General features: G+C 38.0%; 1 protein-coding gene across 3 annotated transcripts; it reads left to right on the top strand.

Moving 5' to 3' along the window:
• Positions 1–5,570: 5,570 nt before the first annotated feature.
• Positions 5,571–22,316, top strand: cd247l (CD247 antigen like). 3 transcript variants are annotated; one of them, XM_017695154.1, is made up of 8 exons: positions 5,571–5,815; positions 13,659–13,756; positions 13,854–13,904; positions 14,309–14,389; positions 16,545–16,577; positions 20,723–20,776; positions 20,873–20,902; positions 21,968–22,316. In XM_017695154.1, exons 1-8 carry the CDS (start codon positions 5,758–5,760, stop codon positions 22,043–22,045), a joined length of 483 nt encoding a protein of 160 aa, XP_017550643.1. In that variant the 5' UTR covers positions 5,571–5,757; the 3' UTR covers positions 22,046–22,316. The 3 variants fall into 3 exon arrangements, with proteins under 3 accessions (XP_017550643.1, XP_017550644.1, XP_037395546.1); XM_017695155.2 differs by lacking the exon at positions 5,571–5,815 and adding an exon at positions 8,796–8,874; XM_037539649.1 differs by lacking the exon at positions 5,571–5,815 and adding an exon at positions 10,209–10,247.
• The last annotated feature ends 3,289 nt before the right edge of the window (positions 22,317–25,605 follow it).

Raw genomic sequence — 25,605 nt, 5'->3', positions numbered from 1 at the left:
TCTCAGAGGACCTGGACCCAGATGACTCAGAGATGATATGCCAAACACATGCATGAACAAAATAGGTGCCATTCTGTTTCACCTTGTGAATTCATACCAAAAAGAAAACACTAGTGAATGTCATGATCTTAAAAAACTGCATAAGTGGGTTTAAGAAGAAGGTCCTTGTTAAGAATGGTTAGTGAATGGGGCCCAATGATGAGTACAATCAGAAGCTAATCCGTAGCATGGCCGCTTATATGTAGAATATGCTTCCTATAAGGCGTTTTGTGATGAGTGAGTAGGATAACTTATTAAACCAACTGACGTTTCTATTTCAATTAAAATTTGACATGAACTCATATTTTTACCATTTGACCTTAAACTCAAGTTTTAGTGAAAAAGTGAATGTTTCTAATAATTCCAAAGACTTACTGCACTGCATATCCAGCCACGAGGGTCCTCAAGGGTCTGTTTTGTGACCTAATTTGTTATCTTATGGTTTTCTTGTTACATTCCAACAATAAGGCTCCCTATATGTTATATATACTATGCTGATTTTTTGAGGACAATTTTGCTTTTATGATTTTGGCTTTTAACACTTGAGTTAAGTTCCAATACTGAGATTGTTATATATTTTTGCACATTTATGACATTAAACCAAAAAAGTCTATCAAAATATATAAAATTTAGAAATGTAAAAGTTCACCTCCCTAGGTCAAATGTACTCAAATAAATCTTTGTATTAAGTATGTGTAACTCATCTTGTTTTTAATTGGATTTGGAAAAATAAAACATTGTATTACATCGTTGATTCATATACAAACAGACTCCCCATTCAAATGCTAATAGGTGCTTACATGCACACGACCCATTGATAAGATCACAATGTGATTGAACAACATTGTTCCTAAATAGATGTACATTATTAATTAGAATCATCAGTATTTTTTTCTTGTTCATTCTTCATTATTCAGCTGGGCCAACTTGTTTTCAAATTCACAGTATGCTGTTATAGCTGGGCGCAAACAGAGAGAGCCTGCCTCAGATTTTCTAACATGACATAAGAGCAGAATGAGGTGCTTAGCAGTGGAAAAGTGTAACACCCTGCTCAGCCAATTATATCAGACCTCATAACTTTTCATAACGTAATCATTGTAAGCTAATCATCTGAAGATCTGAAAGGTTCTCTATGCTGAAGATCCAGAAACCACTGAAGTTGTGACAGGATTTAGGCTGAAAGTGTGCTGAAATAAACAATAGGCCTTATTCAAAATATATAATAGCTAGAGAATGAAGCAGTAAGTAGTAGAGTTAAGATATCCAAATACAAAACAAATTTTTATCAAAGTATGGCCAATAAACCTGGCTATTGAGACTTTTATCATTTGCTTTCTAGCTAGCCTAGCTTTTTGTGAGGTAGGATTTATAACACGGACCTCATGAAAAGCTAAGCTAGCTAAAAAGCCATTTATAACACAGACATTAGCTACCCCTTCCTGAATCAGGGCCTTATCATGGCGGAAGGGCTTGTGTGGTGTTGGGATTTTCAGAGCTAAGTCGTCAGGAGCAATACGCTGCTGGTAGGGTCTCCCAGGCCGAACAGGTCTGGAGTGAAGACTCAGACTTACCCGATCCAAAAACCCTCCATGACAAATGGATACAGACAATCATGTACCCTGCCTGGGAGAGGGTCACCGAGACTTACCCCTGGAGCCAGGCCTGGGGATAGCATCCTTCAGCGAGCGCCTGGTGGCTGGGCAGCCCACGTAACCTGGCCGGGCTCAGCCTGAAGAGACAATGTGGGGAGTCCATGTGGGCCCACCACCCACAAGGTCCAGCATAGGGGGAGAAGTGTGGTGCCGTATAGAAAGCGGGAGATGGCGGGGAGGACCTTGGCTGTCTAGGCCCCTTCAACAGAAACTGACTCTTGGTACGTGGAATGTAACCTCACTGGGGGGGAAGGAGCCAGAGCTTGTGCGGGAGGTTGAGAGGTACCAACTAGATATACTTGGGCTCACCTATACCCACAGTGTCAGCTCTGGAACCAAACTCCTGGATAGGGGTTGGTCCCTCTCCTGCTCAGGGGTTGCACAGGGTGAGAGGCACCAGGCGGGTGTAGGGATACTCTGGAGTCCCCGGCTGGCAGCTCTGCAGTTGGAGTTTGTCCCGGTGGATGAGAGGATCGCCTCAATGCAAATTAACATTGCAGAGAGGAAAACCCCACTTATGCACAAAACAACAGGTCGGAGTATTCGGCCTTCTTGGAGTGAATGGGTGCGGTTCTGGAAAGGGAGGCATTGTGTATGGAGGTGTCTCTACTATTTGCAGATGATGTTGTTCTTTTGACTGGATCAAATGGAAGCCTCCAGCGAGATGAGGGGCTTGTTGTTATGGGCCATTCAGTCACTGCATAAATGGAGCAGGAGCTTGGTTCATATAGCTGGCAGTAAGTCGGATTGGTTTCCGGTCAGGGTTGGACTCCACCAGGGCTGTCCGTTGTCACTGATTCTGTTCATAACTTTTATGGACAGAATTTCTTGGAATAGCCAAGCGGTGGAGGGTGTCCAGTATGGTGGTCTTAGGATTTCATGTCTGCTTTTTGCGAATGAAGTGGGCGTCATTAGGCCGGGACCTCCAGCTCTCTCTGGACCAGTTTGCAGCTGAGTGTGAAGCGGCTGGGATGAAAAAGCAGCACCCATAAATCTGTCGGAAAAGGGTGGAATGCTCTGTCCAGGTCGGGAGTGAATCCTTGCCCCAAGTGGAGGAGTTTAAATATCTTGGGATTTTGTTGATGAGTGAAGGAAGGATGGAGCGAGAGGTTGACAAGTGGATTGGCACGGCGTCTGCAGTAATGCGGATCCTATACCGGTCCGTCATGGTGAAGAGAGAGCCGAGCGAGAAGGCGAAGCTGTCAATTTACCGGTCAATCTACGTTCCGACTCTCACCTATGGTCACGAGCTTTGGGTAGTGATCAAAAGAACGAGATTGCGGACACAAGCGGCCAAAATGAGCTTTCTCCGCAGGGTCACCGGGCTCTCCCTCAGAGATAGGGTGAGAAGATCAGTGATTTGCGAAAGGCCCGTAGTAGAGCCGCTGCTCCTCCACATTGAGAGAAGCCAGTTGAGGTGGTTCTGGCAAGGATGGCCTCTGTATGCCTCCCTAGGGAGGTGTTACAGACATGTCCGACGGGGAGGAGACTCCGGGGAAGACCCAGGACACGTTGGAGGGATTATATCTCTTGACTGTCTTGGTAACGCCTTGGTATCCCTCCAGAAGAGCTCGAGGAGGTGGTGGAGGAGAGGGAGGCCTGGGCCTCTTTGCTTAGGCTGCTGCCCCCGTGACCCGGACTCGGATAAGCGGTTGAGGATGGATGGATGGATGGATGGATGGATGATTGTAATGATCCTGTTCACTAATTTCAATGCAGCCCCCCATTCATGGCTACAATGCGCTATTCCATGTTTTTATGTAATTAAGAAAGACATACTGGTATGAACAAGACAATTAGGCGATAGTCTACATAATTGAGAAAAGGTTCTTCAGTGTGATTTGCAGAAAATCCAGCAAAGTCATTTAAGTGCAGAAGAAAAAAAATACAAAAATAGAGAGGAAAACAAACATTAAATACATTTGTACAATCAGAACAGAGAGCTGAACATTCTCAACAGGCCATACATATTGTTAGATTCATTCACATTCAGACACATTCATAAAAATAACCTATTACAAGTTCTTACTCTCAAAATGTAGTGATTGAAGTGGGATTACGTTACTTATTACTTATTGTCGAAAACATGATCTCATTACTTTACCACATTAATCCAGACCAAATTCTCATCTTATTGACAAATAATTTTGCAAGCATATTCTCCTGTATGGAGAGTAATAAGGATTTAAACATGAGCAAACTTTAATAAACAAAAATAAATTTGAACAAACACTGAGAATGATACTAAATAAACTACAGGGCTTTTAACCAAGAACCACAGAGCAAACCAAATCCAGGGCAGTTTATTACATATAACAACGTACACCAGAAAATCAAAGGCTGAAACTAAGTGCTGAGATGTAGATAGAAACAACAAGGAACACCTGACAGAGGGAGGACACAGGAATTATAAACAGGAAGGAATCCTGCCTAATAAGGAAGGTGGGAAAAGGGGTGGAGCAAGGAAATCAAAACAAAAACAAAAGCACTTGGTTACAACACAAGGGAAGAAACGGGCATACACAGAGGGGCAAAATTAACTACACATATACTGAGATCATTTCAGTAAAAGTTAAGTAAAACTTTCTTGAGATAAGTTAAATAAACTAATAATATCCTACAACAGTCTCAAAATGAGAAATTTTGGATATATTGACTTGATTTAAGAGCGCATTTTTTGCAGCATAGATGTTTGCAGCAATCAGGAGCTCAGTAGTTTGAAATTCTGTACCCAGGGGCTCCATTCCTAGCTTTTGCTTAGCGCCCCACAATCACTAACTCTGTCCCTTTATTAATAATCATAGTTTTGGAGTGAGTAATACAACAAATTCATATAGGTGTCATATTCAGGTGTCCACGCTAAGAGGTGATGTGCTGCATCTGAGTTAGGTAGGGGAGTTATTTAAAGGAGGATAAAAACTACTGCTTTAGGGACTCTGTTCCTAGCAAATAAATAAACTTGATACAAATGCACTTATAAATATAAAAACATCCACCTGACACCATTTCTTTGGTCATAGTCAACTCATGAAAGAAGCCAATGAAGGTAAAAAGGAATAAAGTCTATATTGGGTACAGGACTGTCAGTCAAGCCATTTCTGAATACTACAGTGGGGCCAAAGATTACGATTTATGTTACAGTCAGTTATAAGGTACAGCTAGAGTGTAATACCTAATAAAGTGGCAGCTTGTTCACAATCATGTGCTGAAGTTTGGACACCCCTGTTCAAATGAGTTGTTTTGTTGATTTTCTAAGTAAAAATAAGTCAACACACATACAGAGAACACATTTCTGCACATTATAATGGGTAATTACTGTTTATTTGCTTAATTGAACACAAAAAACAACAACATAAACTGGTTTGTGCAAAAGTTATGAGTGCTTATGTTTTGTTTTTTCACAGTGTGTTAAATAAGCAACAAACAGAAGTAGCAGAAATGCTGTTTGTGTGTGTGTGTGTGTGTGTGTGTGTGTGTGTGTTTTTACACAGTATATAATGGAATAGTTCTTCAGGAGGCTTTTCTTTCTTTACCTGTAGCTTTGATCTAGACCTTTTCTGAATTTAACTGAATATTCATTTTATTGTACCTATCAGCCTCACACAGGTTTGGGCTGCAATAACTAGACAGTTGAAATATACAGTATCTTTGCAAGGACTATTTTTTCTGTATAAATAACGAGTAATTTCATTCAAAACAAATACATTTAAAAAGTAAATAAATAATATACCATGTTACGTACCTCTTCTCCAGATTTTGACCTTTATGAAGTTACATTCCATCTGTCATTGAGTAGAGTCCCACACTGTGTGCTTGTATAACTGGTCTACAAATACACAGGAAGTGCTAGCAACAAAGGAGTTGAGATGAGAGGACCGAAGGTGCTGAGGTGGGAGCTTTAAGACCTTAGAGAACCACCACTAGGCAGCTGGGGCCATTTCCTGCTAGCAAAGGGGCTTCTACAAGTCGATGTATGCGCAAGGCAGACTTCTAGACAGCCCCTCAGCCAGGCCAAGCTACAGGATAAAGACCACCTGATATCTTTCTGGAATCCCAGGGGAATGTGATGGCAGTCTTCAGGACAGTGACCCTGCTGTGCCTGGCCTTACTGCTCTCCTCCTCAGGTCAGAGAAAATGTCTTTTTCTTTGTACTTATTATTCACTCCCACCTTACTCTGTATGTGAAATCCTAAGGAGTACCTTTTTAAATTTTTTTTGTTTTTTGCTGTTCACTTTTAGTTCTTTTACATACGGAGAACTTTGCAGGACTTAATGTTGGACATGGTTTGTGTTAGAAAGAGCTTTCCGCTTCTGAATCTGTGGAGTAAGCAAGTCTCTTCCGCACAGCCAGCTAGAAGCTGTTCGAAAAAAGAGTCTAACCCATAAAATGAAGAGATTGCAACACAGTTACCCTGAGTCTCAACTGTCACGCTGATATCACAGCACATGTGATCTGATGTTGCTTTTAGCTTTTATGTTGAGTTGAACAAAAGCCTTTGTTATTTCCTTCCACTGTACAAGAGGTAAAAGAGAAAGTTACCTACAGTCAGTGGAATAGAGGCTAGAAATGCTTGATTGGTAGTTCCACTCATTTCGATATCACCAAACATGGTTACCAGGGTTGCATCTGTTTGACCCTTTCAAAGGCCAGGCATCACCAGGGGGTCCAAATTGCAGGATTGTCACGACAAATGATGTGTATGTGTGTATTCATCTTCATATTCATGTCTCTGTGAAAATCCTCGCACTGTATATCACCTAAAGGAGCAATTCTGCCAACCTGTTCCTTCTTTGGATCAAATGATTTTAAACATTGAGCGTATTGTTGTCAAAGAACCAAAACACGCAGTGCAGTCAGCCATTTTTCCTGCTATAGGGGTGGCTATGGTCCTCACCAAGGGACCATAAGCTTAGGCCCAGAAGCACAAATATGTCAGTTGGAACTAATTAGCAACTGCTTAACACTGATACTGATAATAATTTTAATTATTAATTAGGTTGTTAGAAACAACATTGTACTTCAGCCTTCAACCTTATATCTCCTTTTCGTAATTTTTCATTTTTTGATGTGTTGAAAACACCAGCAGCCTTTCACATTGTGTGTTCTTAACGAATAGATGAATTGAAATGGCCTAAAATTACTTGGAACAAAACTGCTTGTTGCTGTTTTGGAGATCCTCTTTTTTGTACGATGTATAAAATGCAAAACAATTTCTGTATTGTGAAAAAGTCCAACTCTTCACAATATTCTCATTTATTTTTTTAGAATGATTCTGCATTTATGATATTCTTGACTCATTCTACATTATTCTTCATTTCACTTCAGACATGAAATACAGCTTAATGTGCATGTTAGTAAAATGAATGCAGCACACAGCTGTAAAATGATGGCCTAGTTGGGCAAAGGCCACCTTAGATTACATCCTTGCCGACTGTTAATAATTTCTCTGTTGAATACCTCACACTGGAAACTCCTTTTGCTGCCATTGTAAAAAAAAAAAACTAACTTCTACCTTGGAGTGCCTTTGAAGTGAAATGACTTCTATAAAGCAATGCAGCTGCAGTGCGTAACTGTATTATGTATCATCTTTTGCACAACTCACTCAAAAAAATTAGCCGTTTATTGGTTGCATCTCAACTATATTTTAATGTGTTGTTTAAGGTGCTGTAAAAAGGGTGTGGCTGTCTGGGGAGGTCCAAAACAAATACAAATATGACTTATAATTCAAGCGTGCCTCAAAAACAGTGTAAACCAGTGTTTTTCAGTTCCTCGTTCCGTTAAATTGAAATTTCCAATAGTATTTCATTTAAAAAGAAAAAAGTGTCTTTATGCATAGCGCCAAAAACTTTTTTATTACAACCATGTATTGAATAAATAAGGGATTTTATTCTGAAACAGATTGAATAAAAGTAATCACACTCATTTCTCATTATAAATGTGTTGTATAGTCTATGATAATATATAATAAATGTCAAATTTAACTTTTAAACTAAACTCATTAACTATGTTCACAGCAGTGTCTTCTAACCACAAGTCTGTGGTCTAATGCACTGACAGTGTGTGCGTCTTTCCATTTAATAAAACCCTCCCTAGCAGCTTTTTGCAATTTCTCTGCTCAGATCAACCACACAGGTAACACACTCACTTGCCTCTCATTTACTCATTTATTTGCTTTAAATATCTTTCTGATTTCGGCTTCAGATGTTGTCCTGCATCACTAGCCATAGTTCTCATTCTCTGGCTTCTTGCTGCTGACTAGTACTTTTGTAGCTTTGCAACATTTAGCGCAACGTTTAGGCCTATACACTCAGTTTATCATCTTGATAATCCATCTCCAGTGGAATGTGCTTTTGGTCACCTTCTTGTGTTCCCTTAGCAACTTTATCTGGGAATTTCTATGTCTGTGATAGATAAGATTCGGCCTGAAGACTGAACCATAAAAGTAATTACTCTTGTTGGTGTTTGTGTACAGCACTGTTTTGAAGCATGTAAATAACTCAGAGAGAGTTAAGCCAGGATAAAGTGCAGCCTAACACTTTTAGCAAAGTGTTACAACTATACATGCAGTGCGGCGTTGCATTGTGTCACATAGCAGAGCAGGTGGTATAGAGAGTCTGCTGATGAAACACCAGGCTTAAGTTCATTCTTACACCCTACTCGTATAATTTTAAAGACGTAAAACTTCCAGTGTCACTTAACACACTTGGTATCAGGTTACTACCTTTTCACAGACTCGCTGGTAACAGGCTATTGGCATTTCACTGACTGCATTTTCTCCATACATTCATGCAACGTATGATGGATTGTGGCTTTCTGTGTTAATGTAGTAATGGAAAGATGCTAAGTAGTGTGCACTGTGAGCAGTCCATTTTATATATATATACACACACATATTTTGGATGTTTTATGCACACATTCCTCAAAAGCGCACTGTAGATCAATTTTATTTTGCTAAATAAATCAATTTTAAACAATAGATTCGCTATGTTTGACACAGCCTCTTTTCACTCATCATATTTATTTTTATGTGTATATTTATTTGTACATTTAGGTTCAAAAGATTGTCTTGTTGAATTAATTGTGTTGTTCATCGTTTTACCAGACTTTTAAGACTAGCTGCTGTCCGTTACAATTAATCCCATCTGTGCGGAGCTGTAACGTGTGCACTCACGCTTCTTTCAGGTAAATTGTTCAAGAAATAGTAGATGCTGTAAATGAAATCATTTGTAGCAGAGGTGTGTATGTTTTGCTGTAGAACATAAAATGACTGATTTTTCTTAACAAAAAAACAGCAAAAAATGTGTTAGGTTATGCCCCGCTCTCCTCTCGAGCACCTCATCACTGCTTTTGCTAAAATATCTGAAAATAGATTCACTAGATCAGTGACAAAGATGTAGTGATACCTGTGAGGAAGTCAACCTTTGGACAGCCTTACGACAGTGAGAGCAGCTCACAGTTAGAACAAGCTGCCTGTACAGACAAGAGATTTTGCTCTTCTTCAGCTAATTTAAAATCATGGCTAAAAGCAGTCATTGAGTCTGAATTATAAGTTGTCATGTATTACTGCATGTATCACCACAGTGTATACAATTTGTATATAATTTAATAAATTTTTAAAATCGTTTTCTTGTACCTGGTTAAGAGCTAGGGTTGAAAATTAGCCAAGTTGGCTAAATGTGCACAAAAATGTTTATTAAAGTGCATCCCTGTATATCAAAACTAACTAACTAAAAAAACAAATAACCATAAATAACAAATAACACAACAAACAACAGAAAGACATATATCTTAAGTGCTTTAAATAGTCATAGCAAAGATGTACCAAAATGACCAAAGTAAGTTTGTATTTATTAACATCATGTGTAAAAACATAGAAGACCACCTGTACCACCTGTACCACCTGTAACACCTGTAGGTCCACTGATAGCAAAAAAAAAAAAAAGTCTGTGTTTACATGGTGGACATTGTGGACATTGTGGGCATTGTGGGCATTGTGGACATTGTTTCTACCACTACCATTGTAAAGAAAATTGAGCAGGCAAGTTTCTCTGCAGTGAAAAATCTCACATATCAAACCATTCTGAATTCCTTTGTTTACATCATAACGTCTGAGTTATGAAGAAATTTTAAGAACTGGTGGAATTCCTCTTTAATCTAAATGCGAACTACTGCACAACCTCTCAGAACATTTTTTGCTAACCTGCCTTTGCGCTTACATTCAGAACGATGGAACCAAAGCGCGACAGCACTTTCCCAAACTTGATACTTTGTGTCATCTGTGTTTTTAATGGCATGTGAGAAAAGCATAATTGTGTGCTTCTATTATGTTACTGATAAGTATGTGGCCAGTTTGTAACCGCCAGCCTCCAGCCACTATTAAAATTGACTTTGAGCGGATTAGGACCCCCCAGGATCTTCTCCCCTCCCCTTAAGCGCTGCACCACGCACCTCATACAGAGAAACCACTGAACTAGATTCCGAAGTGCACTCAAGCTCTGACCACAGAGATACATGCCCCAGCCAAGCCTCTGACAGGAAGACACGCACACTTACCAGTAAAGTGACTTTTCTCTCACTGCTGTTATTTATTTCTCATCACATACTGAGCCTTTGCTTCTCAATTTCAGTGTAGTTTTAATACGAAAACTGATAGAATTTGTGCTAAGTGCTCTACTGCCGGTGCTTTTGGAGTCTCAGCGTAATTGTGTGATTTTCATAACAACAGGAAGAGATTTTGTCTCTGCTGTTGTCACTTAGTGACTAAGAGAAAACAACCACTTTTTTCTGCTCATCTCAGTTTTTTTCTTCCCAAAATCCTACTGGCTGTAATTCTGCAGGGCACATCTTTCAGTATTAAGTTGATTTGGAATGTTGAAACGGTTATTTCAAGAGTGCCGTGTAATGGGTGTGGTTGCCCTGGTTTACATTGGTTTAGATGAAGAACTTCAGTATTTTGAGCAAGAGTGAGCAATATCCTTATCATAATAGCGTCATGTTTCATCGGGAGGGGAAAAAAAGCCACAACACACCATTTTTAATTGTTTTATCAAGATCAGCATTTTTAATACAATTCAATTCAATACAAGCAACCTGCAGATCTCTGCGAAAAATGGAAGTATAAAGAACGTACATAAAGAATTCATCTGACAGTAGTAGGAATGCATTTGTTACAGTTGACACCACAGGAGGAGTTAATTGTAACACACTGAGGGATTATTAGCAGCAAACATCACTAAAAAGTTCATTTTTGCAAACTAAATTAATTTAAGATATTTCTATGTTGTTTGAACCAGATAAGTAAACACTAAGTGTTTAAATATAGATATGCAATTAGATAAACATTATTAGTTCATGATTAGGTGAAACATGAAAGAGTTTGCGTCAAACATTGGAAAATGTATTATTCCTCACAAAGTAGAAGAGTAAATATTTGAATGCAGTCATTTAAATATATTCTTGCTGTTGGAACAAAACTTTGTATCTCTATTTTTTCTTGTTTTTGATTTTTTTAAATCTGAATTTACATGGGAGATGTTGACTGCTCCCATTGGTTACTCTGGGAGGCTTAGTTGTAACAGCATATTAAAACTAGCCCTGGCATGTGACTCAGTCTTTGGCATGCTTCACATGGTCCTATATTGCAGCAAAGGTGTGAATTCAGTGATACACACATCTGTAATCTAAAACGTTACTTTCATGGTATAAAAACAGTGTTAAGGATTTTGAGAAATGTGTGAATACAGGAAGGTGATCAGAAGCACATTCCACTTTTTATCACGCTTGTGGTTGCGCCCCACTTCTATACAAAACAACTGCATGTATCATTAAGCAGAGTTTAGATCAGCAGCCAGTTCTACTTTTTATCACATGTTTGATTTTCTCCTTTTGCAAATATTGAATGTATTTGAAAGTCATTGGATTCATAGCTTGCCAGTGGATTTTTGCACTTTTGTTTTGCATTTTGTTCATTTAACTTGAACATGAGAAAAACTAAACATCATGATAAATATCGTGTGTCATAAAAATGTCTTTAAATGTTGTGATGTTATAATTTCCCACCCAATTCCTAAAGAAACTTTATCTTAAAATTGCAAGACTATAATTTTTTATAAATGACGTCTAGTTTTGTGCCATTCTCAAAACCAGTGCTGAAGTGGCGCTGATGGTTTGAAATCAGAAAATGTTTTTAGACAGAGCTTCACCAGGTGAGCTGGTTCTTGTGGCTTGAGTAAACTTTTTCAGTTATAGTTTTTATTAAACTATTTATGGTTTATTATTGCTTTGGTCTTATAAAGTAAAAAGTGGGTATTTGATATGTGTGATCCTCCTCAGGACTGGAAGTTACTTGAGTAATTGTACATTAGTACATACAGCTGTATGAAAGGTTTTGGCACCCCTGGTCAAATTACACATTTTGCTGATTTACTAAGAAAAAATATGTAAGCACACAGAGAACACACTCCTGCTCATTATAGTGCACATTTAATATTTGTGTTTTTTCCCAATGTGTTAAACTCAAATAAACAGAAATGTGGGAAAAGACTTACTATTACAAGAATTATTATACTATTAAAAGATTTACTATTATTTATTATTGTGTTTATTTTTACTTAGAAAATCAACAAAACACGTAAATACAGTGTTTAAAATTTTGCCTGTATAACTGTATGTTACTACACTTAAGTATTCATTCATTCAGATCTTCAAAGCATTCATTACGAATCTCAAAGGCCAAGAGATTTTCTGTATTTTTCTTTCGCCAATCAGCCAAGTTCCTCAGTTTTTATTTAATACATCCAATTAAATGCACATAAAATAAAGTGTAAAATAAAACCCACAACTGCGCTAATTCACTTTTGTGGACCAGTATTACCCATTAGTGACCAGAGCACAGTCATGCCTTGCATTGCTGAGGAGGATGAGGAGCAGGAGTGCAGAGTGTTACTGCAGGAGACTGAGTGAAGCATAATGTTGTGCAATCCAGTAGGACATGCGTGCATGCCAAGCTCAGCCTAGGACATAAATGTGTTTGAATTTTACAAAATATTATGGGGAATTCCAGCAGTTGTTATAATATTCTTTATAAATAAATTGTTAAGACAACGTCAGTAGAACAGAGTCATTAATAATGGTTTGATGTGAAATGTGCTTCTTTAGAGAAACTTATCTGTTCACAGAGGTGGTGAAAAGAACCAGACATCAAAAGATCTCTAAAAGCTAGCTCACCAAAATGTAGTGGTTAGGGGTGCGCTGCCTGATGCATGAAACGATAGTGTTGAGATAAAATGTGGCCTAAAACATATTTTTAAACTATTGTAAGGCAAAATAGTATATATTATACTATATAAATAGTATATAAATAGTAATATAATAGATTTAGATTTACTACTGTTTCACCATCATTAATACTACATACAAGAGGAAGACACATGTAGGTTCTCTGGTTGTTATTCATCGTAAATTAATAGCTATATTTGTGTTGCATAGACATAGCAACATCTTGTTCGTATCACAATCCTGTTAAGAAATATGAGTGAGTAAATTTCTCTGCACTTAAACATTTGACATCAGACCACTCTGTTTTTGAATTATACTTTGTTTACAACTCTGCTTTTGAATTATAGGGACATTTTGAAAAATCAAAGGAAATAAATAGGATTGACAAGGCAAAAGAATGCCATCGCTTGTTATCTATTGTGTAAGTTTAAATGTAGCTGCTTTTTGACTTTCACTAAAGAAAACTTTTTGTCTCATATTTCCACTTTTAGCTGAGTAAGTATTATACATTAACTTAAGTACAGTCAGTGCCTTGGACACCCTTGGATATCATTTTTGACACAGTAACAGAGCACAGACTGTCCCTTACCAAAGGAAGCTAGAGACAATTTTCATCTTATTCATGCCTACTTAGTTAGTCTAGGTAATTAGTTTATCTCAATAGCGTCCTCTGTTTTCTCTCTCTGTAGAAGCCATGAGTTTGAGTGACCCCATCACCTGCTACGTCCTGGATGCAGTTCTGCTGCTTTACTGCATCATTTTCACTGCGCTCTACTTCAGGATAAAAGTGAGACTGTCATATGGATACCTGCACTGATAGAGGATAAACATTAGCGGCATGTATCGTGATGTGTTCGAAAACATTTTTCTCTTGTACATTTTAGTTTTCAAGGCTACAGTCTGATAACTCCGCACCAGCCGAGCCTCTCTATGAGGTGAGTTTCTGTTCATGTGGTTTTCTCGGTGCAGCAGGTGCTCTGCAAAGCTGTATATTTTTGTTTAATATTCAAACAATAGTTTGCTATCAGTGCATTCAGATTCCCTGCCATATGTTTAGTTGTATACCTTTGCTTTCACACTGAAACCTCATTATTTTCTGTTTTTGCTAGCTGCTTTACGTTGTGCGAACGTTTCACAACAGACAGACCAAAAGAAATGTTCCAAAATGATATGAAATAAAGTCTTGTTACATTAACATATATTAAAATAACAAAACTGTTTTCCTTCTTGTATAAAGTTACCATTTTGACAATATAAGGCTATGACAATATGCAGTGTGTGTGTGTGTGAGTGTGAGTGTTATTCTTGTTATTCTACTTTCTGTCTCTGTGCTCATCAGGGTCTGAAAACTGATGAAATTACGGATGAGTATCAAACACTGGAGCCTCAAAGTAGCCAGGCTACTGGGCCTGTTAGACGGGTGAGCTGAATATGATGATTTTTATGTCTTTAGTGAATGTAACACATCATCACTACAGATTGTATTAGTTTGTACAGGAATGCATTGAATTTACTTGATGTACATCGTCTCTGCATGAATAAAATACAGTACTGTGCACAAGTTAGAGACCATGCTTTGTTTATTACACTTCCAGTTAATATGTAGAAAACATTTAAGAGCAAATTACACTACAGAAGCTTCAATAACTAAATATGAAATTTATTTTTCATTATTTAATGTGTCAACTCTTTACTTTCATAACAATCCATTCTTTCAGGAGACTATCAGTTTTTCAAAGAAATGTGCAGGGATATTTTCCCACACCTCCAAAGTTCAGTCTTAGAATTTGGTTGTATTTTCTGCTTCTCTGGATCCACATAAACATATTCAGTGATGTTACAGTCTAGACCCTGAGGTGGGCAGTTCAAGATGACACTTCTTTGTTTTTTTGAAGTTTTCTTCCTTTTGGTATATTTGCATTTTCTCTTTTCTTTTCACGTGTTTTCACCTGACTTTTTCCTTCTATATACAAGTGGACAGAAAAACTTACTGACTATTTGACAGGAAAGTAAATAAATGAAGGGTGGTCTTTGACTATTGCACAGTACAGTATATTACATCATTACATACATAGTTTTGTCTTTATTTTTTGCTGTGCTGATGTAACATTTCTTAAATATTCATAAATACGGTATAAATTCACATAAATTCAGTAATCACTTTTTTCTTGTAAGATCAACATATTATTTTATATAGAATCAGTTCCACTTCAGTGATTATGCATTCCATACAGACTCTGTCATCATGAAGCATGACAAGACTCTTGATTACTTGCACCTCTTGCTATAAACATTAGCAAATATATTGCATTTTAAATCACACAGTGGGTGAAATAACTATAAAAAATTGTAATAAAGATTAATTGCAGCTATTCACATGAAATTTAGACCAGACATCGCTATTAACTCAGTAAAGTGACACAGCTAAACAAATCGTAACATTCCGATCCATAAAAAAATTCTGTGCTGTAAAGTGGAATGACAAAGTGAACTAACTGAAATTTGTTTAATACTTGGTGAAGAAGTTGTTTGCAGTGACTGTTTGAAGAAGCCTCCTGTATGAAGAATGTGATATCGCACAGTGCTCAGGTGGGATTTTGGCCCGGTCTTTTACTCAGTCTTTAAATCTTGAAGATTCCTGAGGGCACGAAGGCGAATCTTGGTCTTCAGTTCCTTCCACCAGTTTACTTTTGGGGTTAAATCTGGTAACTGACTGGGCCATTCAAACACCTTTATTTTCTTCCTATTTGTGAATGAATTGATTGTCTCCTTTGACAGTATGTCACTGTATGGATCACCACGCTGCTGGAAGATGTCATCCTCATTCTTCTGAAGAATTTCTTGGTACATGGCTCCGTACACCATGATATGGATTCTGACCAGTACCACGAAAAGAGAAATCAAAACTTGATATGGAGGTGGAAGCATCATGGCATGAGACTGCATATGCATATTTCTCCCATCTGACCGTATTACTTTCTCTTAGTGCTCTACAGGCTCCTCCGAATGCTCGGTAGCAAACTTGAGCTGCTCTTCTGACTAACTTTCTGACTGCTCTGTTGAAATCTTGTAAGGAGCTCCAGTGCATGACACTGGACACTTCTATGTCCATGACACTTCTATCTTGTTGCAAAGGGAGAACTCCTTGCCTTGCCTTGACAGCTTGGTGCTAAATGGTTTGTTTCTTGCATTCAGAGGTTTTTCTAACAGTGAAGTACTAACCTATCAAACTTGCACTAACCCAGCTGTTTTAAATTAGCATCAGCTGGTTTAGTGCTTTTTCTAATAGTGTTCAATACCTTTCTCCTCTCTCAATTCACTTTACTGCACATAACTTTTTTATGGATTGGAATGTTAGTTCTTTAGCTTTGCATATTTATTCATTCTAGTCATTGGTCTAAATTCCTTCTGAAACATTGGATATGTTTAAAAATTGTTGATATGTTGAACACATTACCACCCATGGTATCATATATGACCTCTACATACTGTATGATCTCTGTTCCATATTCGTTAGAATTCCATTTACATCATTCATGTAGTTAAATTTAACTCCTGTATAATTTTAATTATAGAATCGAGCACAGCAGGAGGAAGGCCAGTATGAGGTGAGTAGAGAAACTAGTGTTTTCAAATTATGTCAAAAACGGAAAAATGTCAAAAATGGATTTACGAGGTTTTGCTCCATCAGCAGCGATATATCAAGTATTTGTTCTGGAGGGCCAGAACAAATACTTGATATACACATCTCAAACACAATCTCTTAACCTGGCAATTAACAGATAAGGCAATTAACAGGTAACTCACCAAACTGTGCCGAGCACCGGCCTCAGGAGCACCCCTCCTTTAATGTGAATATAAGTGCGAGTGTGGGCAAAACTTATCATAATCTGTTATACCTATCTTTTCATAGTCTAGCTTCAAACAAAAAAAGCCAGTTTTCATTATACAGACAGTTGTATAAAATGCACTTTTACAGTTGTGACAAAGACAAAGAACTTGTCTCTGTAGTACGGCAAAAAAGGAGCAATATCAAAGTGAATGAAGAGCAACGCCACGACACCGACATTTTTAACATGTCATCTAAAACTCCATCACCAAATACTCAGCGATTAGTTTAAATTCAGAGCTGCAGACTAATAGACAACCTCTACTTTGTGATTTGGTTCTAATGCTTGTTCATACATTTATCAATAATCAAAGCTATTTTCATATGTTGACATGTAAAAGACTTTTGGGGAAGTCTTGGGGAAGTAGTGAACTGAAAAGAAAACAGCACTCAAGTTACATTTACTCTTGAAACACATGAAAAACATTCCAACTATGTTTTCATAAACATCACACAAACAGAAATGTCTATGATTTTTGCTGGTTATGTATTCTACAATTAGTTTTGCACAGGATTTGTTGTAGTAAATTAGAAAATAAATAGCATAAATAAATAGCATACTAATAACAATCAATTAATAAATTATAAATACCTAATCAATATTTTTTGAAAATCAAACTAATTTCTGCTAGTATCTGATGGCCCCCTTTACATCGTGTTTTGTTTTATTACATTGGTTTAATTGCATGTTTTATTAATTTTCTAGGTGAAAATAAGTTGCATCATAAATAAGTTACAAGGGACAAACTTAAATGCCACAAACTTTAGTGCACAATTTCAATTTGTTTGCTAGATTTAACATTGGAAATAAAATAAAGTACAAAATATACTAAAATGTGTCATAACTTTTGCACAGCCCATATTTATGTGCTTGTCCCCAATATATTAAATCCTGCAAATAAAAAGTAATTGTAAATCTTCTGTAGATGATTTATACTTATTTTCACTTAGAAATTAAAACAAACATATACACTGAGCAGTCGTGCACAAACCAGTCATGCTGGATTCATATTCATTACCCTGACAGGCATTTATCATTCCTCATGTTGATCTGAGTCTTTTCTTTAATGGTTATGCTTTTTCTTGTTTTATAATCTGGCCTCCATCAGAGCCTGTTGAAGTTTCGTGTTGTCATGCTGTGTAGCAGCCTATTTAAGCTGGGCCCAAAACTGTGCCATCAGCGCTTTTAGATCTGTTGAAGTTTGTATCTTAAATATAAATAGCACAACTCATCTTGGCCTAGTATGCTGTGGAAAGTTAACTGGCGAAAAAGCTGAGAATCTGTGAGACTAAGAAAGCTTTGCTCAGTCAGCTACCTGACAGAGCTTCACATAGGAGCTTCTCTCTATCAGGCCTGTGAAGTAGTCTAACCATGCAGAGCTGTGGTTTGACATGAATTTGGTTTACAAAATACAAAAATATGATGATAATACAGATAAAGGCTTTATCAGAGATTAGCATATACTATACACAGTGTACTCACAGTCTGTCTGATCAGTAGAGAAAGCACATTCTCTCTCATATTAAATTTTGGCAGTGACCACAGGTTCAACCTCACCTTCACTTATAAAGCTGCAAAAGCAGCCTGTGGAAATATGTGGTTTAGCAAGAAGCCAGTTTGGTTTACACCAAGGAAAGTGCATGAAGCATCAGGTCTCCTTTGCCAAAGCCTCCCATTAGTCTGCAGTCTCCAAACAGCAATGATGAACTGATAGTTCTGGCCTGTACTTGCTGTTATTGATGTAAACAGTAGCTGCGTTCCAAAGCCTAGGCTGCACATCTCGGCCTCTGTGTCATAGCAGTAGCATAGCACTTCATATACAGCCTAGAAATGCAGCCTACAGTTGGAGTGATTGCGAAGATGCAACAGATATATTCTTCCAGGCCTTCAGTCACAAAACAGAACCACAAAAATGACGGAAAACGAAACCGTTGGAGCAGAGCTTGTTTTAAAAGTAAAATTTCTTCACGTCCTTGAATTTGACTTAGGCACTTACTTAAAGCAGTCAACTATATCGTATATCGTCCATACATCTTATTTTATTTAGAAGTATTTGTATGCTTGGGATTTATCGAAGTACATAAGAACATCTCCTTCATTTCTGTGAAGAAATAAAAAAGCAACAAACAAAATGCAATGGCCGCCATTTTCTCTCACTAGTTCCCTCACAAATTTTAGAACTTTTCCATTTGTGTGACCAATAGATTACTAGGGAGGAGTCTTCATAGGACAGTCCTACTGAGGACCCACACAACCTCAGCTGCAGCCTAGGCTTTGGAGTGCAGCTAGTAACTGTTATCTTGGAGAAAATAGAAATCTGTATAATCTGTAAACAGTATAACTGCAAAAATAACCATCAGGAAAAAAGAGATTTCACAACAATTCCATTCTTGAGTAATGAATAGTCTTTTAAAAATCAAACTAAACACATTCAATGACTTATTCACCAGTGTATTATTATGATTTTATTTTTTTCTTTTATAAAAATCAGTTTTTTTCCTGAAACTGATTGATTGGTATGGTTAAATAGATCACACAGGAAACCTCATTTAACAATTAATCATTAGAAGTGCTGTATTTGTGCTCTTCATTAAGTTCAAATGTGCAGAAACACTGATACTCAGCGTCATATTCATAGTCTGCCTTATTTCCGACCTAAATATCCATTAATCTCCATTATTTTGGTATCAATGCATTCAGCTGTACAAAAACTTCACAAAGTTCACAAAGCCATGGCAGTCTGTGCATTTTTAGTAGTAGAGGTGCCAAAAGGACTCTTTGGAGTGATGCCGTCAGAGTGATGCCTTTCAGTGACAGTTCTTTAAAGTACATCTTTGTAACTGAGTTGCATGAGTGTGAAGAACCTTTTCAAAGGGGTGTAACCTCTTTTTGCTGCCCCCCCCCCATCAACTCTTTTTAACTAATATGACCAAGTAAAATATTTTCTCCCATAACTCTGTCATCAGACAAACCCTCTGGGGTCATTTTCTTGATTTTTTCATATGTTCTTAAATATGTTCATAAATTCACCTTTAAAGGCACTTGCATATGACATGATACCCACATATTATATACCAAAATGTTCAGAACAATCTCAGCTCTCTCCGTAATGGTGCTTTAAATGGGACACCCTTTTAGTGTTTTAAATGGGACACATAAATCCACAGTGAGAGGCAGATGGTGTATTTCAACGATCTCATGATAAAATGGAATGGAAAGGGCAGACTCTACAATTCAGGAACAGTTTGAACTGTATTTCTGTGCTGTATTATCACCAAGATATTAATAGAAACACTGAGAAACCTGTAATTTGATGCTCAGTGCGTTCGTTGACCCCAGAGGGTTAACTAGAACACTGTTAGCTCTCTGTGTGTGAAATGTGACTGCGTTTGTGCTGCTAGTGAGCAAAAAGGGGTGAAAAATGGTGGGGTAAGAACCCCTTGTGGTAAAAACAATACATACCTCTCCACAAAGACAACCTTGCTGAGATAAAAGGGGGGTCAGTACAGCTGCAGCTGTCATGAGATCAGAAAACTATACAGAACTGTCACAATGACAAAATGGCTTTTAAACACATTAAAAACACTTTTATAAACGTTGGCTTGGTGGCTCAATTTTCTACATCATACACATTTCCATCAAAACATATTCCATCAATGCTACTACAGAGAAAACTGAGGAACCACCAAAAATGTATGAATACTGTACAAAAGGTCTAAAGAAGCTCCACGTAACATCAAGGTAAAACTAGACGTCTGTTTGATAAATGTAAAATAGTGTAGACAGAGGGGCCCTCTGGTGGTCGTTTGTGACAATGCAATGGTCCTTTCAAGAAGAGACACCAGTTTGTTTCTGTTCCACAGCCACTGAGATCACCAACGAATGACGAATACCAAGAGATCAAAGCAAAAAGCAAGGTACATACCTGACTATTCTCAGTCTTGATAAGATTTAAAAATGAACCTTCATTCACAGCTGATAAACACCGTGTTTATGTCTGTATCTCTCCACAGCCCCGCAAAAGCAAGAGCAAAACCAAAGAGGTGAATAACAGTGAATTTATCCATTTTGAGCTGTAGTAGGAGTAGGTGAATGTTTTTTTGGTGTGTCACAGGTAAAGCAAACATTCATTTTTAGGCTTATCATATTGGGTTTGTTCATTGATTGCATTATGGCTTCCAGAGTGTATTTACAGAAGCTTTAGACTTCACTGTATATTTTAAATGCATAATAATGCCTGAGTTTTTAGGTTCAAAATAATAAATACAGCTTCAAGTTGCAATCCTTGGAGTTTCGTAATAGGCCCAACTTTTCAGATTAACGTTATAGTGCCTCCTATTTACATACATCCGCATACAACGCTCTGTAAGTTCTTTCAGCCTGATACAATGGGCAAGTATTCTTCCTTTGGAAACCCACAGGACATTGTATTCCTGTCACTGCATCATCACAGAGGAATTATCTATAAATAAAAATGCCAGATTTACAAGTTTGAAGTACAATTTGGTAAAACACATATATTTGTAAAGCCTGAGGAATTAAGTCTCTAGACACCATTTATATTTCTTTATTTTGAACTGATTAAGAAGTAGTGTTAATTCTACTTTGCTTACATGTGATTGCAGCTTGTAAATTTCTCCTGGAGGCTGATTCAGACCACAATCGGCATGCTTCTTCAGAGTTGTATTTTGTACTTTTGTGTTAAATTTGGTCTCGATTAGGTAAAATGTGGCTGAGATTAGTTTTTAAAAACCACCAACATGGTCTGATTGACAGTTTCCAGTAAAACTGTGCTGACCAGTCAACATTTTTTGGATAATTGTTTACTTCTAGTAATTTTTATTATGGTTTGGTCTCTGCAAGTCATTTTAGCAGGTAATCAGAAGAAAGTGATAGTTTGGGCTGCCTTCAGTGGAACATACACTGTGCCCATGGGAGTCCACACAATATATATTTTGCAGTCCAACACTGTAAAGTCAACATTCCAGAGTGTAGCTGCAGTATAGCTAAAAAGTCTAGAGTAAAGCCCTGAAGTCCAGCTCAGTATTTGAATTCTATAGGCTTAGTTTTAATTTAACATTGATCTGTTAACTGCTTCCTCCCTTCAGTCCAGCGCTGAGAGCAGGAAGGATGCAGCCGAGGCCATCGAGATGGAACCCATTCCTCCTTTACCATCACGGGCCTAAGCCAGTACACACAGCACCAATCCAATGCAACCCTTTTCACACATTTCATGCATTGGAAAAAGTCAGATAGGATGCCAGGCAGTGTTGGTGAAGGTTTATCTGTAAAGTCATGTAACTTGTTAACATAATCACTTTACCAAGCAGTCATCCAGGATATACAAATCTAGCTCTCTCATAAAGTGTACGAATTTTAGTTGTAAGAATATGACTTAAAATTTAAAACTACTCAGCTGGTCCAGAAGATGGTGCTGCTGTTCAGAGACAATGGCTCCCATGCATTTTATATGTATGTATATATATATATATATATATATATATATATATATATATATATATATATATATATATTTTTTTTTTTTTTAGACAATACAGATGGGATGGTGCTGTTAAAGGACCATTTTTGTGTGGATTTAGATGTATGTTGGATTTCCAGGAGATCCAGCCATACCTCATAGTTGTAGTTTTTTGGCAGAAGGTGGATGGATTTAATGTCATGTTGAAAATTTGAGTTCATTCGCTTACGTTCTCATGACTCATGTCATGACTCTTCTGGCATGATTTCCAGATAGTTTTTTGTTATGGAGGTGACAAACAGGCTTTGTGACTCCAGAATGCTTCCATCTTCTGCAAATCTCCAACTTGGAGAAATGTTTTGCCTCTCCTTGCTATGGTTGTGGATAAAATAAACCTGTGTTCCCTTTCAGTTAGGTTCACTATTCCTCTGATGGTTCTAAATTTCTTAGTTGTTGCCCTAACAGTGAATATGGTCATAGCTTAATTTACAAACGACTACAAACTTTTGTCTCCTTTGTTTTCTAATCTTCCCCATATTGATGAATGATGAAGCGAATTTGGCCATTTTGTCACCTCATATTTAGACCCCAATGAAACAGGAAGTCGTGGATAACCACTTAAGAGTTAATGAACGCTCAGCTGTACAGATGTAAAGGGTACACATCATATTTCCAGTGAGGTTGAGCTAATTAATCACAAAAGCATTTTTCATGATCTTTTTTTATATTTACAAAAGATACCAGTAAGTATGGAGTTGTACATACATATACACTGCCTTGCAAAAGTTTTTAAGCCCCTTACAAGTCATCAGATTTATCTGGATTGTAAAAGACACTTACACAGATTGTTCCAGTCAGTATTTATATTGCAAACCAAGATGCTTTTATTAAGTACGTTTTCTAAAAAAATTAACTTGGTGCTTCCACAGCACTGGGATTGAATACTTATGCAGACATCACTTTTAGTCAGTAATTTTTTGTCATGTAAATTTTCTTACATGAAACCAACTTTAAGTCAATGAATTTTGAAGGTCAGTCTTTTAAGACTGCACAAAATATCAAAGGGTCATTTGTAAATTTGACTTTTGAGGGGAATTAATACATTTGCAAGGAACCATTTACACTCACTGAGCACTTTATTGGAAACACCTCCTTGTGTCTACACTCATTGTCCATTTTATGAGCTCCACTTACCACATAGGTTCACCACAATTACAGACTGTAGTCCATCTGTTTCTCTGCATACTTTGATAGTGGCTTTCACTGTTTTTCCGTGGTCAGGACACCCACGGAGCGGGTATTATTTGTTTGGCGCACCCCCAAATTCTTCGCACCGACACTGATGTGGTGGTGGTGTGTTTGTGTGTGTTGTGCTGGTCTGAGTGGATCAGACACAGCAGTGCCGCTTGAGTTTTTTAACAACTCAGTGTCACTGCTGGACTGAGAATAGTCCACCAACCAAAAATATCCAGCCAACAGCGTCCTGTGAGCAGCGTCCTGTGACCACTGTTGAAGGACTAGACGATGACCAACTCAAACTCTGCATCATACTGTCTCTGACTTTTACATCTAAAAATGGACCAACAAGATGAAAGTGTCTAACAGAGTGGTCAGTAATTGGGCATTGTTTAAAACTCCAGCAGGACTGCTGTGTCTGATCCACTCATACCAGTGCAACACACACTAGCAAAAGCTGAGAATGATCCACCACCCTAATAATACCAGTGCTGTGGTGTTCCTGTGGGGGTCCTGACCATTAATGAATAGAGTGAAAGGGGGCTAACAAAGTATGCAGAGAAACAGATGGACTACAGTCTGTAATTGTACAACTACAAAGTGCACCTATGTAGTTAGAGGAACTGATAAAATGGACAATGAGTGTAGGTCCAAGGAGGTCCTCCTGATAAAGTGCTCAGTGAGTGTATATATATATATATATATATATACATATATATATATATATATACATATATATACACACACACACACACACACACACACACACAACACACACACACACACACACACACACACATACACATGGTGGTTGCTCATTAAAAGGCCTTTTGAATTCAGGGCTATTTTATGTAAAGCAGCTCAGGAATCTGGTTTTGTGATTAATGCTGTATATGCAGATAGAAATTTTTCATGCAAATAGACCAGGATTATTCTTATTCATCTGAATTTCTGCAGCTGATTCTTATTCTATAAACATTTCACCACTAAGATTTTATTGATTAATCTTGCTCAGTCTATTAAATGCAGGCTGCATAATCGCTTAGGTATATATCTTCATAAATGTATATTTGCTGTGCTAATAAATGTAATAAAAATAAATGTTTTCTCTGTTTACTTAATACTTGCTCCTAAGCCCTCTTTTTGCACGATCATGTCTAGGTTTAGGGTGTCCCGATTTTAGTTGAGATAGAGGGGTAGGGCAAAGTGTAGGGCGAGGGGTAGGACGAAGTGTAGGGCGAGGGGTAGGGCGAAGGGTAGGGTGAGGGGTAGGGTGAAGGGTAGGATGAAGTGTAGGGCGAGGGGTAGAGCGAAGTGTAGGGCGAAGGGTACAGCGAAGGGTAGGGTGAGGGGTAGGGCGAAGTGTAGGGCGAAGGGTAGGATGAAGTGTAGGGTGAGGGGTAGGGCGAAGTGTAGGGCGAAGGGTAGGGCGAAGGGTAGGGCGAAGGGTAGGATGAAGTGTAGGGTGAGGGGTAGAGCGAAGTGTAGGGCGAAGGGTAGGATGAAGTGTAGGGTGAGGGGTAGAGCGAAGTGTAGGGCGAAGGGTAGAGCGAAGGGTAGAGCGAAGGGTAGGGCGAAGGGTAGGGTGAGGGGTAGGACGAAGGGTAGGGTGAGGGGTAGGGCGAAGGGTAGGCCGAAGGGTAGGATGAAGTGTAGGGTGAGGGGTAGGGCAAAGTGTAGGGCTACACGCCCTCCAAACGGAGGGTTTTCAGGGATTCACTCCAAACACTGTTATGAGGAAATAAAGAAAAACCAGCAAGAGGGCTGAGCGAGCGACCAAAGAAACCAACAAATGTGAGTATTTTCTCCGTTAAAACATTACGATAAACACAGTATTGTCTTAGTTTAATACGCTAATAGTATGCTAACATCTGGGTAGATAGCTAGGTTAGCTAACTTTCCCGTTCCACCTTAAATATTCCAGCAGTATTGAAGGATTCCATTTAAGGTGCAACGGGAAAATTCGAACAAGAATAGCTAACTTCAGCTTCCTATCACCAAAGAAAGAGGTCGATAATAAATAATTGTCTT

The sequence above is a fragment of the Pygocentrus nattereri genome, chromosome 6, assembly GCF_015220715.1.
Source record: "Pygocentrus nattereri isolate fPygNat1 chromosome 6, fPygNat1.pri, whole genome shotgun sequence".
NCBI classification, from domain to species: domain Eukaryota; kingdom Metazoa; phylum Chordata; class Actinopteri; order Characiformes; family Serrasalmidae; genus Pygocentrus; species Pygocentrus nattereri.
This window is presented reverse-complemented; position numbering and strand designations above follow the sequence as displayed.